The 17,136-nt window shown below is 46.8% G+C and overlaps 1 protein-coding gene across 3 annotated transcripts in view; it reads left to right on the top strand.

The window, feature by feature from the left end:
* LMCD1 (LIM and cysteine rich domains 1) overlaps nt 1-17,136 on the top strand; it is a 38,154-nt gene that overhangs the window by 10,604 nt on the left and 10,414 nt on the right. For all 3 annotated transcript variants that reach the window (XM_065687037.1, XM_065687036.1, XM_065687035.1), the window contains 2 exons: nt 11,981-12,069; nt 14,112-14,367. In XM_065687037.1, coding sequence (XP_065543109.1) covers nt 11,981-12,069; nt 14,112-14,367 — 345 coding nt within the window. The remainder of the gene's footprint in view (nt 1-11,980; nt 12,070-14,111; nt 14,368-17,136) is intronic.

Raw genomic sequence — 17,136 nt, 5'->3', positions numbered from 1 at the left:
TGCCATACAGACTGTCTGAAGCGGAAGGGTGTAGTTCTGCTGTGAGATCTACTCAAGGCACTGGTGCGGGACAAAGAGCACGTGATGCCCTTCGTCCACATAATCCTTCTGATGAGCTACCTGTCTCCTGTTACCCGAGTGAAACTGGCATGTCAGTATTCAAAAAGGAAAAGTCCCATCTAGATTGCCTTTCAAAAAGGATATGAATGACATAATAAAGATAGAAAAATACAGACCCTGGATCACTGTCTAAATAATGCATGTCCAAAGACGAATGGACCTCTTTGCAGTAGACGGCTGTTTAATTTCCTGAATCATGAGAAGGGCACTTTTTCTGGGCATAGGGTGGAATGCTGTCAGATTTTAATTTGGCTTGGCAGTGCCGTGCAACCAGTTTGAGCAAGTCAAGGAAGGCAAGTCTGGAACTCATTAGGGCCTGTTGCAAGGCCCTGAAAATTCGATTTTCAATCACTGTTGGGTTTAATTATTGTTGATGTCTTGCCTAGCGTATTATGGGATTCTTTCTGAGGAAATTAAAACAGCATGAGCGGGCCGGCATTCTGTTTGGCAAATGGGTTGTTTAGATTAAATTCTAAATGGAGAGTTAAAACGTGAAACAAAGATAAAGCGTGATGGCTGGCATTTCGTGTGTTACTGGAGCTGGTTCAGCTGGACCATGCAGGCGGCAGGATTTGTGTACTGTTCTCACTAAACTCAGTCCATTTTTGTCAGGAGAGGAAAATAACCCACTAAGCTAAAAACACTGCTCAAAGCCAAGGTAAAGTTTACTCAGTTAATACAAATTTTGGTTCTTGAACTTTTTCTTTCTGCAGTTCTTTAGCAAGGGGCTTTTGCAGACATCTGAAGCAGACTGTAGGACAGGAAAAAGGCATTGCTGCTGGTGTGATAAATTGGTCCCAGTGCGTGCAGGAGTCTGGGTGATGTGGGGGGAGGCAGAAGCCTCCCTTCTCCATCAGCAAAGTGTCTGGACACTTGAAGACTCCTCTACATATGTATCTGTAGATGTGCATGGGAACACTATTAAGAATTAGGAACTTGCTGTTTTAGAGTCCAAAAGTGTAGAGCTCTTAAAAATACTTGAATGCACTGGAGACGCAACTTCTGTTTTTTCATAAACTGTGTCCCTTGTTCAAGGTGTGCAGGGCACTTTGCCTGAATCCCTACCTGTGATTTCACCTTGGAGTGGAGAGTGCTTGGGCAGGTGGCTGGCATCACAGAGAAAGGTAGCCCTAAATAATGGGGGCTATGCCCAGAAATCATCTTCTGCAGGCCACATCTGAGAGACCTCTATTCTGTCCAAAATGACTTCTAGGCCATTCAGGCACACAGTGATAAAGATAACAAGTGCTGTAAACTGCAATGAGTGCCCACAAAGCCATTTTTTTAGTCGTTTAAATGTGCTAGGGCTTGTTTGTATAAATGCTGTCAGTAATGGTACAAGCAGTTTCACCTCTGCTGTTGAAAGTTGGATCTCGTAACTGTTAATTAGACCACTAAATGTTATTCATCCCTTGTAGACTTCTTTCATATTCATGCTTTCTGGTTATAGTCTCCACTAGCAGAAGCTCAGGTTCATTATGAAAAGGTGATGCCTTCCCTGTAAATCATCTTCTTGATGGACAAGGGGTTTGGTCCCTGTGCTGGGTTTTACCTGGCTGATGGCTGGGGAGATGGGTGTTATCACCCGGTGTGCCCTCTGAGAGCTGTGGGGCTGAAACCCTGCCCAAGAACAGTGCCCTTGTGTTGGAGCCCAAGGGAGGAAGTGCCGCTGCAGCTGTCATGGGGAAACAGATGTTGATCTTAATGAAGAAACCCGCTTAGCACTGAACAAGTATTTATAGATATGAAATCATAAAGCAGCACATGGGTTAAAGAGCTTATTTGGGACTTGGACTCAGAGCTAAGTTCAGCCCCATAAAATACAATTTACAAGTTACAAAATCCCTCTTGTCCTGTAGTGGGGCTCTGTCTCGAGTATTTGTTTAGGTTGAGAACTTTTTATTGTTTTCAAAGGAAATATTGTATTTCAGCCATTCAGGAAAAGAGGTATTAAGATGTCCTAGCTCGATGCCCCATTTAAAGACGGGGCTCAGAGAAAGGGAAAGATTTCAGGGCAGCTATTCGCAGTTTTTGGCAGAACAAGAGTTTCCTGGTGCTGGTGATTCCTCATACTTTTACCATCTCACCTACTCCAAGCCCTTTGACTCCCTTTGACTCCATCTCTTCAGTTACTAAAAGCCTCCAAGCTGCTCTAGAGCTGTTATTTCCTTCTGCAATGGGTACTCTCTCCTTTCTGGGTGTGCTGGCTTTGAACTCCCCGTCAGTGTCCCTGCTCATGAGTTAAAGCATTAAAAGCAGTTGATGCAACTGAAACAAAGAGCAGCTTTGACTAGTTACTGGCAGATAAGGTATTGTAAATTGTTAATGCTTAGCTCACTGTGTGCAATATCTCAAACCTGTTCAGGAATGGTGCACCTGAATCAGAGGTGGCTCTTTAGAATCAGCCAGAGGGGTAAGGGAAAGGAAAGCTGTCTCTTCCTCAGCACAAGAGACTGAGTGATCCCAGTGGATTCAAATAGGCACTAGTGGACAGGAGCATGGGCCAGCTGTCTCACTTAAGTCAAAAACACTTGGGAAATGGAGGGGATGGTTGAGTAGTAGGAAATAAGGAAGATGGAAGATGTTTTTCTGCTAGTACTTAATTGTAGATGCTGTTAGCTGTGCTTTTAGACAAGTAAAAATACATACTTCTAGGAAAGTAGCTTCTGCTTGTGCCTGCAATGCTAAAGTTGCATTAAAGAGAAACACTGAAGCATTAAAGCAGCTGGGTGACTGTTTTATACAAACTGCTGTGCAAATATCATTATTAATTTCTAGCACAGTTGTATGTATCTGTTGGAAGCTTTAAATGGTGGAGGTTTATTGCCTTACCTACTAAGAAAACAGGTTAAGTTCTGTTATTTTACACAGTCCTTGGAAAATCATTCCAGATAATGTTTCAATGGGAAGGAACCTGACATAGGATGAAAAACCCGTTTTATCAGAGGAACACAGGGAAACGAATTTGCCCAGAAGCTTTGTGGCTGGTTGCCTATCCCTTAGCAGTAGTTGAGGTGGCGCAGCCCTTCAGCATCTGCAGAAGGGTTCAGGGCATCAACAGCCACAAAATTAACTTGAACTTATTGATTTACTTTTTCTGAAGACCTGGAAATGTGTCGCTCAGAACCACCTCTTTATTTTATTCACTCTCTATAAGAAGGCAGCTTCTGTCAAAATTACAAAGCTTCAGGGTGTGGAAAAGTATCCCCTGTGTTCCCATCACACGTGCTGCCAAGTCTGCTTGGACTACTAAAGAAGCATCTTGCAAGTGCCAGCTACAGCAGGGAGTCTGCAGAAGGGCAGCTAGCTGGCTCCTGTCAGTCATGTGTCTTAATCCAGAGTATCAGGATATAATAACTGATCAGTATTTCTCCTAGCTTAAAGTAGCTGCCTTGGATCTAGACATTTAGGGTGGGAACAGAGACCTGTACCCCAGAGGCTGAGTAACTTCTCAGTAGCTGTCAGAGCTGCGAATTCACTATACCTTGCCTGTTAAATGCTTCATGCCCAAGCTATCTTTTTTTGTCATTCTTATACAGCTGGATGGGCCTTTTGAGATATTTGGAATGGTTTATGATAGTGACCAGACCCTATAGAAACGCTGGAGCTGATACAGTGAGGCTGCAGTGCAGGAAGGATGGGGCAGAGGAGAGGGATGGGTGGTCCAGGCATGCTTCTGCCCTTTGCTCTGCTGTGAAACGCCTTTGTGCCCTTGGCATGTCTTTACCTCTCTTGTGTCTTGATCGCTGCTGCGAAATGTGAATAGTAGAGGTGAGAAGGTATTTAGGAGGACTAAATCAATCATGTTACACGGAAACTCGATAGAAGCAGCTCCTGAAGTGCAACGTGTGAGTGTATCCACAGACCCCCATTCTTGATGGAAGGTCAGCATCTTCTCCGTGTGCTCAAGGTGGGAAGGACAAAGTGAAGGTAACTGGGGATTACGATGAGACACTTACCTGAGCACTCTGGAATCCAGCACAGCTGCTGCTTAATTAAATTTGGGTGGGTTCTTCCCATTCCATACACCTACTCACAGCTTGACTTGGTTTTATAATTAAGACCAAGTGTCTGAAACACTGTCTTGCTTGTGGAAGAATCTATTTATCTTACTTTCCAGTTTGCCCTTCTCTTATCATTAATTCACACATTGTTAGTGGCGAAAGGAATGCTGCCAACTATGCGCTCTTGGAAGAGCGAGTTATTTGCAGAGGCTCTGGTTCTGTTGTATCTCTCATCCTATAGGTTGAGATCTGGCAGCTCTGTTGAAATAGTTCTCTCAGATACTGGTGCCTTTTCCTGGTCTTTATGTTGCTAGAATAAGAGGCAGAAAACTTCTCACTCTGCAAAGTTTAGTATCAGTAAGTGCTTCCAGTATTCTGGATGAGACCAACTCATTTGTTGGGGACTTACATCCTATGGGGAGAATTTGAGATGAAAGACAGTCTTTTGTTAGTGATTTTTTTGATGTAAGTGTGATAATTTAGATAACTGCTTGCTCAGAATCTGGCAGGGAAATGAATTGCTTTCAGGTCATGATTACAATAGATGCTTTCTGTCTATGAAAATTGGAAGAAAAAAACAATCCTTCACTGTTCTCAGTCAAAATTATAGTAGCAAGTGTGTGTATTAAGAGTAGTTGTTTGCACTTCCAGAGATCTATTCCATTTGCAGATGCTGTCAAGGAGTCCCTTCTAAAATCCAGAAAGGTCTGTCTAGCAGAGCCCAGAGCCTCCCTGTTGAGGCAAACCCTCCTGCCTGCCCTTCTGCTGGTCCAAGGTATGCTTTGGACAGTTTTCTCTGCTAGTGCTGGGAGTTGACTCCTGAGCACACCTGAACCTCACTGGACATCAATTATTGTCAAGGAGGATGTTTGGTCATCAGCAGGAGTGGAGAACTAATGTAATACCCAAGATGTAAAACTGTTGGACAAGTTGATGTGCTCCCGGAGCAGCAGTTCTGCTGCTGTGGCCCCTCTGCTCTCTTGTATCAGTGTCCGTAGTGCTGACACTGACAAAGTGAAAAGAAAAATCCACTTCCCTGGGATCATCTCCAGACCTGATGATTTTGTACTTTAGTTTGTCCAGTTTTGGACCATTGTTAAGGTTATACCTAAGTGAGGATTGACTCTTGACATGTTCTTCTCTTGTACCCTGTGAATGCAGAGCTCAGGCTCCAGCATTGCTGAGATGCAGGCTTATGGATACCCTGAGGAGTGCTAGTGATAATTGCCCTTGCACTTGAATGTATATGCAAATGCTAGCCGAAAGATTAAAGGGCCTCCTTTAACCACGCACCTGCGAGTTCAGATTTGTCGGCCTAATGTGAACCTTTTGCCAGCGTAGGATCCACTGAAAGGAAAACAGTCTTAGTAACTTGATCAGGTAACTGAGAAGCTTAATGCTAGTGCATCTGGTTTTCTGCTTGAATTAGGAAATTAAAATAGGACTGAGACTATTTCATATGGGTTTCTTGTTAGTTCAGTGTGAATATTGCTTAGATGCTCCTTTACTGTGTATAGCTATTAGAAACATACCTTATTTAAGATTCCCAGTAGTGTAAAGAACAGTATGGGCTCAAAACTATGGTAGTTCCAGTTAGTAGAAGATTTGCAGGGAGCCTCATAAGATGTGGGGTTTTTTTGCTAGCACAAATGTCCTGCTGTGCCTTAAGTTTAGGGCAGCCTCATAATGTTCATGCCCCAGGCTTGGGCTCAGTGATGGCTCTGTTCGTGCTGCTGATGCCCTGTGGCTTTGCAGAGATAAGTCTTTCACATGAGGTACTCTGAAGGAAGCTTTGGACACAGCCCCCAGGTCAGCCCAGGGTCTCTATGGGGCTCCATGGGATGACCAGCCCCAGGTTGTCTGGCAGCAGATGAGCTTTGCAGCTCTCTGTGGTGGGGAGGTTCGTGTCCCTGGCCATGCCAGAGAAGCTTTTTCTGGCCAGTAGCTGGTGTTACACGTGAGGGGAGTGTTGGAACTCCCTAGCTTTGGTCAAAAAGCCTGATGGCCTCTCTCCCTTCCTAGAAGAGAGGCAATTGCATGTATGCTCAGACATACATAAGATAGTAGGGTGCAACACATGGTCATGTCTAAGACGACAATTATAGGAAATTTGCCCTGCTGGACCCACAATAGGAAGGAAAATGCAACCAAGAGGCTTTTTGTATGCACAGAGTCTGGTTTTATTCCCGCTTTTAACTAAAACACGGACCTTTGGATGTGTTAAATCAGTTAAGCCCAATAGCAAAATATTTTCTGCTGCAGCCCAGGTAAAAAGCTTCCTAGCTTTAACTGATGGTGGTATAGTTTTCCAGAGCTTGCAGTGTTCCTATTGCTGCGATACCTCTTCTGTTAGATATAAACACTTGTACCCTCCAGTTATTGAAAATCCTTAAGGAAGTTTGAATTAGTTCCCTGTTATTATATAAGCTTAGCTCTATTATAGTTAAGTAATGATAGCAAATTAATTGCTATCTATCCAGATCCCTAAACTCCTCAACTGTGCTGAACAAACTGGTCCCACCCATGTCAATCTTGTATGACTTTTCCCTCTTTCTTTGTTCAAGGGACTTTCTCAAAGTTAGAGTTATTAATCTCCAAAATGTGTTGCAACTGGAGGAACCCACCCAAAGTGTTCATGTGCCCCTTTTGCTTCACTTAAGCTCTCTTCTGCCCTGACTGTGATTTATTGAGGTAGGTTATCCAAGGCTAAGATTGCATGATGGCCTTCCAAAGGCTGCACAGAAAGGTTTACATGGGTGCTGGGGAGGGCTTGGGAGAGGTAAAATGAGGACCTCTGCTCTGAAGAGCTGTTGTGAAGTTGTAGTAACTTTTTGGAAACCAGCTTTTCCTCTCCCCTCCCTAAAAAGGAGGAGAAAACATACTTGAGGTAGTGACGTGACTCCATCGCTGTTTCTGGTCTCCAAATAAGGTGCTGTGCAATAAGTGCTTTTGGGATCCAGAAGCCTCTGCAGAGGCAGGAGGGCCCTTCTCTACCAGCCGTTCTGGAGCAGTGGCTGCAGTGGCTGATCCCCAAAGCCCTTTCAGAGGATGCAGAGCAGTGAGTAACACATGCTGCAGTGCCAGGGAGGAATGAGGCTCTTGTAGGGTTACCCTTCAGCCCACTCATGGATCTACTCCAATGGTACTTGTGCTCTCTGCTGGCATTGAGTATGGTGGGTCAGAGCAAGCAGAGTCCTGCCTCATGTCCCATCACTGTGTGTGAAATGAACTCTTGCAGGAGGGTGTATGTTCTTTGAGTCTTCAGCAGCCTGTGGTTAAAAACCACATTGACCAAACTTGCCACAACTCTGAACTCTATTTCAGGCTTGGTCTGAGGGCGCAACTGCAAATTAAAGTGTCAGCTGGGTTTGTGACCCTTGTGACAGGTCCACACCTCCATCCACAGCAGCATGATGGACAGTGCTGCTGACCAAAGGGCTGTTTTCTTCCATCTGAGGCTGCCCTGCACTTTGCTGTAGTATGTGGTGTACATGCTGCTAATGGCAAAACCATCCTGTGAGAAGATAGATACCTTGGCTTTTCAGTGCATTTGTCTTCTTAGGGAGTATGGTCCAAGCATCCCTGATCTGATAAGCGTCTCCTACTTCAGTTACCATCCTTTTGTTACAGTGACTGATTTAGCAGCTGGAACTGGCTCTACTTTCCTCTTTCCACCTTGTTTGTCACTTAACCAAGACCCAAGCTTGTTTTGTGTTCTCATGACATTGTAGCATGCTTCTGCTGGAGATCAAAATGAACTTATCAAGTCTGTCTTGATGCTGTGTGTTGTGCATAGCTGAAGGAAGATGATGTAAGGAGCAGACATATAACAAAAGAAAAGTAAGCATCACCAACAAGCAAGTGCCAGACTCATGGCTGCATTTCCCTTATGCAGTTGCAGTAGCAAATTCAGTAGCACAGGTGGGTGCCTCTGACTGGTGGGGACAGGTTGCAGGCAGTGAAACAGCCCCCATGGCAGATACTGACTGTATGTGCCTGTGATAGCTGGTGTGCCTGAGCAGGTCTGAGTTAAGCCTATTTGCTGTCTAGAAGCTTGGTCTCCTTGTCTGTAGCGTTAACCTGGCTGTTTCTAGAGGAGCCTTTGCTGGGAAACACCTAAGCTTAGACTGAAGTCTCCTCTTGGGTACATTGAATCTCTGGCACTGAACTGGTTGTGAGTGTGAGAAGAAGCTTCCACTTGTTGGAAGGATTTTCAAGTCATGTGGATGTAAACCCCAGCATTTTCTCCATGTGCCATTGAGGATGGTCCTTTCATACCAAACTCTATTGTCAAACTAGCTTCCGTACACCCTCTGGCCAGGGGTCATTAGCCAAGGTGTACTGGGCTGGTCAGGGTGTGATGATGGGCAAGGACCTTCTGGAGTCTCAGCTGAGCTGCAAATGGAACAGGCTGGTGGAGCTGGGATTCTGACCTGCTCATAACTTCTAACCAGGGGTCCATCCTGCAAGACCTGCTTTGGAAGCTCAGTGCTCCTTTCCAAAGGAGTCCTCAAACTGCAAACCAAGGTGGACCCATGTTTGGGTGTTTCCCTTGTCTCTTGTCATAATAGGCTCTATTTTCCAGCCACTGAGTGAACTTACCAGTGTCTAGGATGGCCCTGCCTTTGGCCAGTGTAATAGCGAACCATGCTATTACTAGTGTATTCCTGAGATTGTTCAGAGATGTTTTTGTGGGTAGAATGGCCTCAATTTCCTATCATTTCACTACCGAAGAATTTCCTCTGCACTGGTTTGCTTTCTTGCTTTTAATAGCAAGAATGCTGTAAGACACAAAGCCAAATCAGAACTCTCAAAATGCGTTGTATATCTAGTCATGGTGAGCAGAATTTGCTTTTCTTCCAAGTGGTTTGTTGACACAGGCCTGTTTTTTAAAGGCATTACAAATGTCTTCAAATTCTTAAACTCCAGTACCGCCTTGTTTAACGCTGCTGTTCCCAAATGGGCTTGGGCATAGGTGGAGTCTAAGATAGTCAAGGGAGCATTTGTTTCACATTATCTTACTGGATTTGGGTGTTTTTGCAGTGTCTTCTGTCTGTTTCTTAAAGAAATCTCCTTTTATGCATATTCAAGGAGCCGGAGCGGAGCTGTGAGGAGAAGCTCCATATCTGGGCAGGAAGTCCTGCTGACCAGGCAGCCTGAAAAACAGACAGCGGCGCCTGTTGTGTTTGGCCCCTGCACAGAGATGGAAATGAGTGGCTCAAACCTCCTTCCACTTCTGAGGGAGCGAGGGATAATGCTGTCGTCCAAATAGAGATGTGGCTGTGATTTGGGCAGCCATGAGGAGATGCTGCCCAGAGGGCCCTGAGCTTGTAGGGCAAGGCAGAGCAGCAGCCAGTGGTTATGTGCCCTTTCTCCATCTGGAGGTGCTGTGCCACCCTTTGGCTTGGAACCACTTGTTGGACTTGTCTATGGGTCTGTTGTTGTTCAGCCCACAGTGATGTGTGGCACCACCCATCTGATCCCAGCTCTGCCAGCTGGCAGGCTTTGCGATGCTCACCCTGCCCTTGGCAATGGACAGTCATGACGAAGCCATTGCATGCCAGTGTTTGGAGTTGGGTAGATGTCTAAAACAGATCCAACATCTTGGAGGCAGAGATCCTCCAACTAACTGGGGTGATGGGTAGTGCCAGCCTGCTCTGGAAAGCTGGCATGAGGGTATTCTGGGAGCACTGATTCACTAGATAGTTCCATGGGTTAGACTGTGTAAACATCAGTTACCCTCAATTACACTTGGACCTAGGACATGAACCAGATGTCATGGTTGGACAAGTAGAATGAACTACCGAGACAGGGGCTTGTTAACACTGAAGGAACAACGTGAAATGCTGGGTATACATATCAATGTGGAGGTCACAGACTGGTAGTCACCCCAAATGGCTGTGAGCTCCTGCACAGGCACTTAATTAGACTGTGAAGTGTCAGGCTGATTATGGGGGTTTCATGTACTGATGCTTGCTACTGATAAGGCTTTTCTCTTTGCTTTTCCTCTTGTATGTAATGAAGCTTTTCCAAATGAGTTTATTTAATCCAGATGTTTGTATCTTAAATAAACAGCCATTCACAGTCACTTGCCTATACTCAGCTTCTAACTCATTAAGATCAGAGTCTGTTAAAAATCCCCATCAGTTAGTGGGCACTGAGCACATGATTCCAGAACTGGCAAGATTGTGTGGTCTGTGGGGATCTTAAACATCTCTCTTCTGGAGAGCGGGCACATAGCTGAAGAATCAAATGGCCTATTTCTCTGGGGCAGGGTGGGGAGTGTGTGTACGTGTTAAGGCTGTTTTTAAGATGTGTTTTTATGAATTCCCAGAGCGAGAGGTCTTTTCACTGGCTTCAAAATATCTATAAAAACTGCAGGTGAGAAGAGGTGAAAACTACAGGTGAAAGCGGAGGCACAAATGAAATAGCAGTCCCGGGGGCTAAGTGAGCTGAAATTGGCCATTTCATACCCTTTGGGCTGTGCTTCTCAAGGGCGAGCAGCCTTGTGTGGAGGCTTGATAGTTCTGTGCAAAAACGACTATGTAAAGGCTCGTTTACCTTAAAATTGGCAAACCAGCACCCAGCTCTTTCCAGAACCATCTGTTCATAAAAGCTTTGTCCTTATTAGCAACACTGGGCTTTCCAAGTAAATTAAATGCCTTTCCTAACCAAGTGCCATAAAATAACCTATTCTTTTTCTCTTGAGAAATGGAGTATGTGTTTGAATGTCAGAGGAGACCTTGGGGCGCTCCAGATCCCTGCAGGAGCTTTGAGGAGCCCCTGCTGAAAGCTGAATGGGTGGATCTGGGCAGGAGAGGGAGGAAGGAGCAGCTGCCAGTGTCATCAACAGCTTTGCATCCCAGTAGAGCTGTGAAGCCCAGTGCTGCTGGGCAGAGCTTAGGGCTAGTCACCAGCTACGCTGCTGCCTGCAGTGCCTGGCCACCTATGCAGGATCCCTGCAGAGCCTCCTCAAAGGGGGATTTAACCACCCACAGCAGTGCAGAGTGAAGGAGCTGAGCACATTCCTTCACTGCATACTTTAAAACTAACCTCCGTTCTTTTACTGCTATTGATCCCTCCCTTGGAATATGGGCTTTGGCAAAGACTGCCTCTACCCATCCCCATCTAAAGCTGTGGAAGCCTCTGCCCTTGCTGGGGATTGAGGCAATGTGCATGGACAAGGGCTGTGAGTTGCTGAGTGGGGAGAGGGGCTGGAGCTGGGTGAGGAAGATGAGGAGCGGTGCTGGAGGAGGTTTACATTGTCTTTCATTATAAGATCATATGCTGTTATAACACAGAAGCTCATTAATACTGCACAGGCAGGCAACAGCCTCTCCAGCATTAGAAACTTCTGCAGCCTTAACTGTTCTGATGGGCCCCTGTAGAAAGACCAAGGAGGTCCAAGCTGCAGTAAAGCAAGCTCAGCATCAGGTTATGGCGGTGCACTTCATGTCCCACTGGAGGAAATTTCACTTGCACAGAATCATTTGCAAAATATAAGGTAAATAAAAATAGCATTTTAATGAGACCTGAGGCCTCTGGGTATGACGTTAAGGTGGCTATCTGGGGTGTGTGCATGCTCACTGTGTTTGATGTGTTGTCCCCCCTACACTGCTCCAGACATGCCATCTTCTCTTTTAAGGTGAAAACCTTCATCCCAAGCATCTCTAAATAAACTTGAGCAGGTCTGCATGGACAGCGCTCAAATGGCCTCTGGGAGGTTTGAGGTTTCACAGGACATAAGGCATGGCTGAAGAAATCATTTGAAGGACAAAACACAGAATTAGTATTCTAGTCTCAGATAATCTTTGAGGATAAAGCATTTCCAACTCCACTTTCCTGTTCTTTTCCAGATGTCGGTGAGCCAGCCGCAGTCAGGAAGAGGTGTGCCTTGTTTACGCTGCAGAGGGATGTGCACGGGCTTTGAGCCACATTCTTGGAGGTAATGTCCTGGTCCTGATGGCCCCTGTCCTGACACTGTCTCTTTGGTCCCGTTGATGTTCAGACTCCAGTGACCGCATGCAAAGAACTGCAGAGCGCTTGAGGTGTGTTGGGAGGTGCAGAGGACACAGTTTCTGGCTAAGGCAGCCGCTGAGTTGGGGAGATGCTCATGCTCCCTGCTCTCCATCCCCTTTCCCCCACTGGTCCTGCTTAAACCAAGCTGGAGCTCTCATGCCTGGGGCTTGGGGTTCTTTTCCAGTTCGCTACCGTTGCCCCCTCCCTAGGAGTTGACTAGCTCTGCTAGATTGGCCACAGGTCTTGGCAGTGAGCTGTGGCATGGGAACAGGGAGAGCTGGATGAGAGATGGCCCATCTTGCAGAAGGGTCTCACCAGCCACGGGACCATCCCTGGCACAGCACTGCATGGCTGGTGCTGTTCAGCGGGATGTTGGGAAGGGAGCATGGTGCCGAAGCTTCTGCACATGGCTCTGCACAAGCCACTTGATGCCCTGCATAGTGTGTGTTCTGGAGCATGGATCCTCTGTGTACGGATCTGCCTGCCACATGCTGCCTTCCCAGCCTGTCAGATTGCTTGGAGATCAGTTTGTGAAAACAAATATGTCCTTGTTTGTTTTGAAGGCAGAGAAACGTTGACCAAACGTCCTGTTGGCAGGAGGTGTGCAGGTGCCTGGCTGTCACCATTGTCCGTGAGGGCTCTGTGGGTGCAGAGCTGGCACAGTGAAAGCCCTTGGTGGGGGCTCAGTGCTGTGTTCTGCTTGGCAGCACCATGGCGGCTGTTGCTGATGGCCATCCTGAGCACCCAAATGGCTGAAGTGCCAGACGTGTCTTGTTATTTGACACTTTATTTTCTGTTTTTCCACTTAAAAACACTAATTAAAGTAAATAGCCACCAGTGTCAGTAGCTGATGGGAGCCGATCATACTGGGTGTTTGGCTCTGGGCAGGGGCAGCAGGCTCCTGCCCAATCTGCTTGCAAACCCAAATGGGAGAAACAAAGGCGGCTTTGAAATAGAAGGGACCTACCCAGATGTCATTAATTAAAAAAGAATTGATGCCCTCTGAGGCTGCCTTGCAAAACACTGGACTCTTTTCTGCGAGCCTGGAGAGCTCCTGAATGCTGTGGGGCAGCCAGGTCCTATCACAGTGGCACATGGGGGCCTGAGGTTTCTAGGCATGCTGCTGGCAAGCTTCAGTAGGCTTTGCTGTGCAGTAGTATCCTACAGCCTTCAGTTCCCAAGATCAGTGCCTCAGCTGTGTGGAAATCCAAACTTTAAAACACATTTGGTGGAATCACTACTTTTTTCAACTGACTTAAAGGCTGGTTTGAATACTGCTTGTCCCAGGATCCTGCTGAAATACTTGGGGTTGCATCACAGTTACTTTGTCCTTTTTGCTGTTAACATTTGATTGAAAAGCTGGCGAGCAGAGAGTGGCCTTACAGACTCAGCTATAAATCATAAAGATATGATAATTAAAATTACAGACACTTAAGTGTCAATTCCTTTTAGCAGTCACTTTTTTAATGGTATGTAAAGCTTTGTAAAAGGTAGTGTTGGTGCTTAGCTGTTGGAGACTGGTGAGGGTGGGAGATACAGTGGTGCTTGAAGGGGCTTTCAAAGTGCACAGATAGTAGCAGCTCCCCGTGGTGGGTGGCAGGCAGCATTATATCAGCACTGCTGCAGCTGCTTTTGCTTGGGGTTGGGGCTTGTGGCTTTCTGCTCTGCCACTCTGCCACTGCCAATCCCTGTTAGGAAAAGCTGGACATGAGCTGACAATGTGTACTTGCAACCCAGGATATGGTTGGCTTTCCAGGCTGCATCACCAGCAATGTGATCTTTGTACCTGGAGTACTGTGTCCAGCTCTGGGGCCCCCAGCACAAGGAGGACATGGACCTGTTGGAGCCCACATGCCACAGGTCTTATGCCATAATCCTGCTCTGTGTTTAACCTTTGGAAGAGGCTGAGCCATCGCATCATCATGGCCCAGCTCTCATCAAAAGCATGATCTTGCTTGTCACCCACAGGAAGATCTGCAAGTCATGCAAGTGCAGCCAGGAGGATCACAGCCTGAGCTCGGATCTGGAGGATGATCGGAAGATTGGGCGCTTGCTCTCAGACTCCAAGTACGCCACGCTCACTGCCCGGGTGAAAGGAGGTGATGGCATCCGCATCTACAAAAGGAACCGCATGATCATCACCAACCCCATTGTCTCCCGGAAAGACCCCACCTTTGACACCATCACGTATGAGTGGGCGCCACCAGGGCTCACCCAGAAGCTGGTAAGATAATCCACGGTGTGTTTGGTGGGTAGTTGTTTAATGGAGATCATAATGTAGCTCTGGAATAAAGCTATCAGGGGGAAAAACAGTAAAACATACAACTTCTCTCAGAGAGCAAAAATGCACATAAGATTTTGTATTTTGGAAAACCACATAAATAACTGGGGTAGGTGGGAGAGGGGAATGGATTGCTTTTGAGGTTTTATAGCTTTGCTTACATTTCTAGGAGAAGTCTTAATGGGTTTTACAACTAGAATGCTCACTGCTTTGATAAAGCTCATGTCCAGTAAAAACATTGCTGAGGAGAGATCCCATCTCTGCTGTCCTGCCAGTTGTACAACACCTGCACAGCCCATGCAGGCGTGTGCCTGCTCCAGAGCCCTAGGCTGGATGTGGGAGCAATTCTTCCAGGCCACTTTGGGGTGTCAGGGCTGGGGTTTGGTCCTTTCCCTGGGCACCAAGGAGGCAGAAAGCTGTGCAAGCTGTGGGAAGAGGACAAGAAGTTCGCTCCAGAGGTGGAGGTAGCTGGGACACTTTCGTTAACCTGGAGGCCTTTTCGGCAAACGCTTCAGGAGATCATGCTTCAGTCTGCCTCGGAAGCAGAGAAAATAAATCAGTGTGGAAAAAAGTAATGCTGCATCTACATCCAGTGCTGTGTTTGTAAATTATTCTGTTATAGAAATGGGCTCTAATGATGATAGCAAAATAATGGTTGCCTTTAAAATAGAAGATAATTATTTTTTCTTTGCTTGATGAGGTAGTTATTAAAATCTTGGACTTAAAATAGACCTGGTATCTCAAGCTTATTAACCAGGAGTGCAACTACTGCTCATTTGTGCTGCTGTAAATCACATAATGGCCCCAACTCCCCCCAGAATGCAGCCTTGCTTCCTGTTGAATGCTGTAGCACCTCAGCCCTGGGCAACTGTCTGTAGGAAGGCTGAAAGAGCCAAAACAGCGTTCTGACAGCAATCAGCTTATGGCCTAACTGCTTTGTAATGCTGTTCCATTTAATTTCAGCTCAGATCTGCTGGGCAAGCAGAGGAGAGGGAGGGGGGTTGAACTTCTTGTGGTGGTGGGCAGTTGGGTGGTTGTTCCTTGGGGCTCTCCATGTCCTGCTCCCAGAAGAGCATCAATTTAGTAGGAAACATCCTCCTGCAGCAGCCCAGGCTGACTGAGCTGAGCACTGGGCTTGGAGCCCCTGCGCCTAAGGCCTCTCTAACAGCAGCCTGTCCCTATTCCCAGCAGACTCATGGATCTTCCTTCCCTGTGGAGCAGGAACATGGAAACTCATGGTGCCAAGGTGTGATAGCTTGGAGGAAAGTGAAGCTGAGCTCTGTGGTTGGGAGCATCCTGCCTGCAGCTCCTGCCAGCATGGGCATTGCTGCTTCCTGAGGAACCTCTCCCAGGTCCAGCATTGAGCTGGGATCTTTTTTCTTTACAGCTTAAACATAGTCTGGTCCAAATAAAAGAAAACATTTGTGTTCGGGTTTTGTAAAGAGAACTCGGGGTAAGAAAGGGCGATGGGGAGTGTGGCCCTGTGCTGAGGACGGGGTCTCACACAAGCCCCCCAGCCCCAGCTGCCATCCAGGTGATAGTATTGCTGTGCGGGAAGGAATGGAAGTGTGTTTTGGTGTATGGAAGTGTTAGCCAGCAGAGCACTTCTTGAGGGAGAGCATTTAACTGACTTTTAACTGTATTGTGGTACTAAACCCATTATATATATTACACTGTCATTAGTGGACAGCTTTTGCTCTTCAAATTAAATAATTTAAAGCTGCTGGAAATTGCAACCAGATTTTTTTAAAGAATTGAAACAAATGTGAAATTGCAGCTTCAGGCCCAAGACGCAGACTTGATTCTCCTTAACTCAGTTGCCCTCATCCCCTTGGAAAGACTGACTGCGGGTGGCATGAAGTCTGTATTGAGAATGCAGTTGGGACCTGTGGTGCTAGCTGGAGCAGACCATTGGGCTTCAAGGAGGGACTGAGACCCCCATGCAGATGACTGCCTGGCTGTTTAATTGTAGTGCTGCTGCTCTCAGCTCCCTTCCCTTCCCTTTGGTAGGAGCTTGCCTAGCAGGAATGTTTGTTTAACCAGTGTTTGCCTTCCACAAGTCCCGGGAGGAATCAATTTGCTCATGAGGGATAGGGAGAACAATGATGGCACTCTTCCCATCCAGCCTGATCGTTCAGCCTGCTGCCCAGCCTGGGATTTATCAGAAGCCCGTGTTTCACAGCTCTGAGCAGGGCTGCAGCGCTGTGCTGCCAGCTCCTTGGGGCAGGGTCACTTCCTTACTCTGAAGGATGCCCAAACTCTGCAGTTCCTGGGCTGCTTTCTTCTTCTGTGGGCCTGAACCCTGACCATAACCCCTTGTGGGTGCATGTTTGGGGTGATCCCTGTCCAATGGGGCCACTGGGGAGCCTGCCAGCCCCTGCCCTCCCTCCCCCCCCGGGGCAAACTCCCCCCCATGGATGCTGGTAAAGGGGCAGCTTGGAGGGTGCATGCTTCATGGAAGCTTTTTGAACTCTTCATGTTGCCTGAACAGGCTAGAAGATATCTTAGTTCAAGTAAACAACATCCAGGAGCTTTGTAGGTAGCCTTGGTGAATTTTGGTCTGAAGATCAGTTTGACAAACTTTCAGGAGCGATGCGGGATGTCAGCTATTCTCAGGATAGCTTGAAAGGGATTTGGGCCAAAAAGCTTTTAGTGCATAACTGACTCGCTCCAGTGGCTTCCTTCTGACGGCACGTTGGAAACTTGGGATTG

This window comes from Lathamus discolor, chromosome 7, assembly GCF_037157495.1.
Source record: "Lathamus discolor isolate bLatDis1 chromosome 7, bLatDis1.hap1, whole genome shotgun sequence".
Classification (NCBI taxonomy): Eukaryota; Metazoa; Chordata; class Aves; order Psittaciformes; family Psittacidae; genus Lathamus; species Lathamus discolor.
This window is presented reverse-complemented; position numbering and strand designations above follow the sequence as displayed.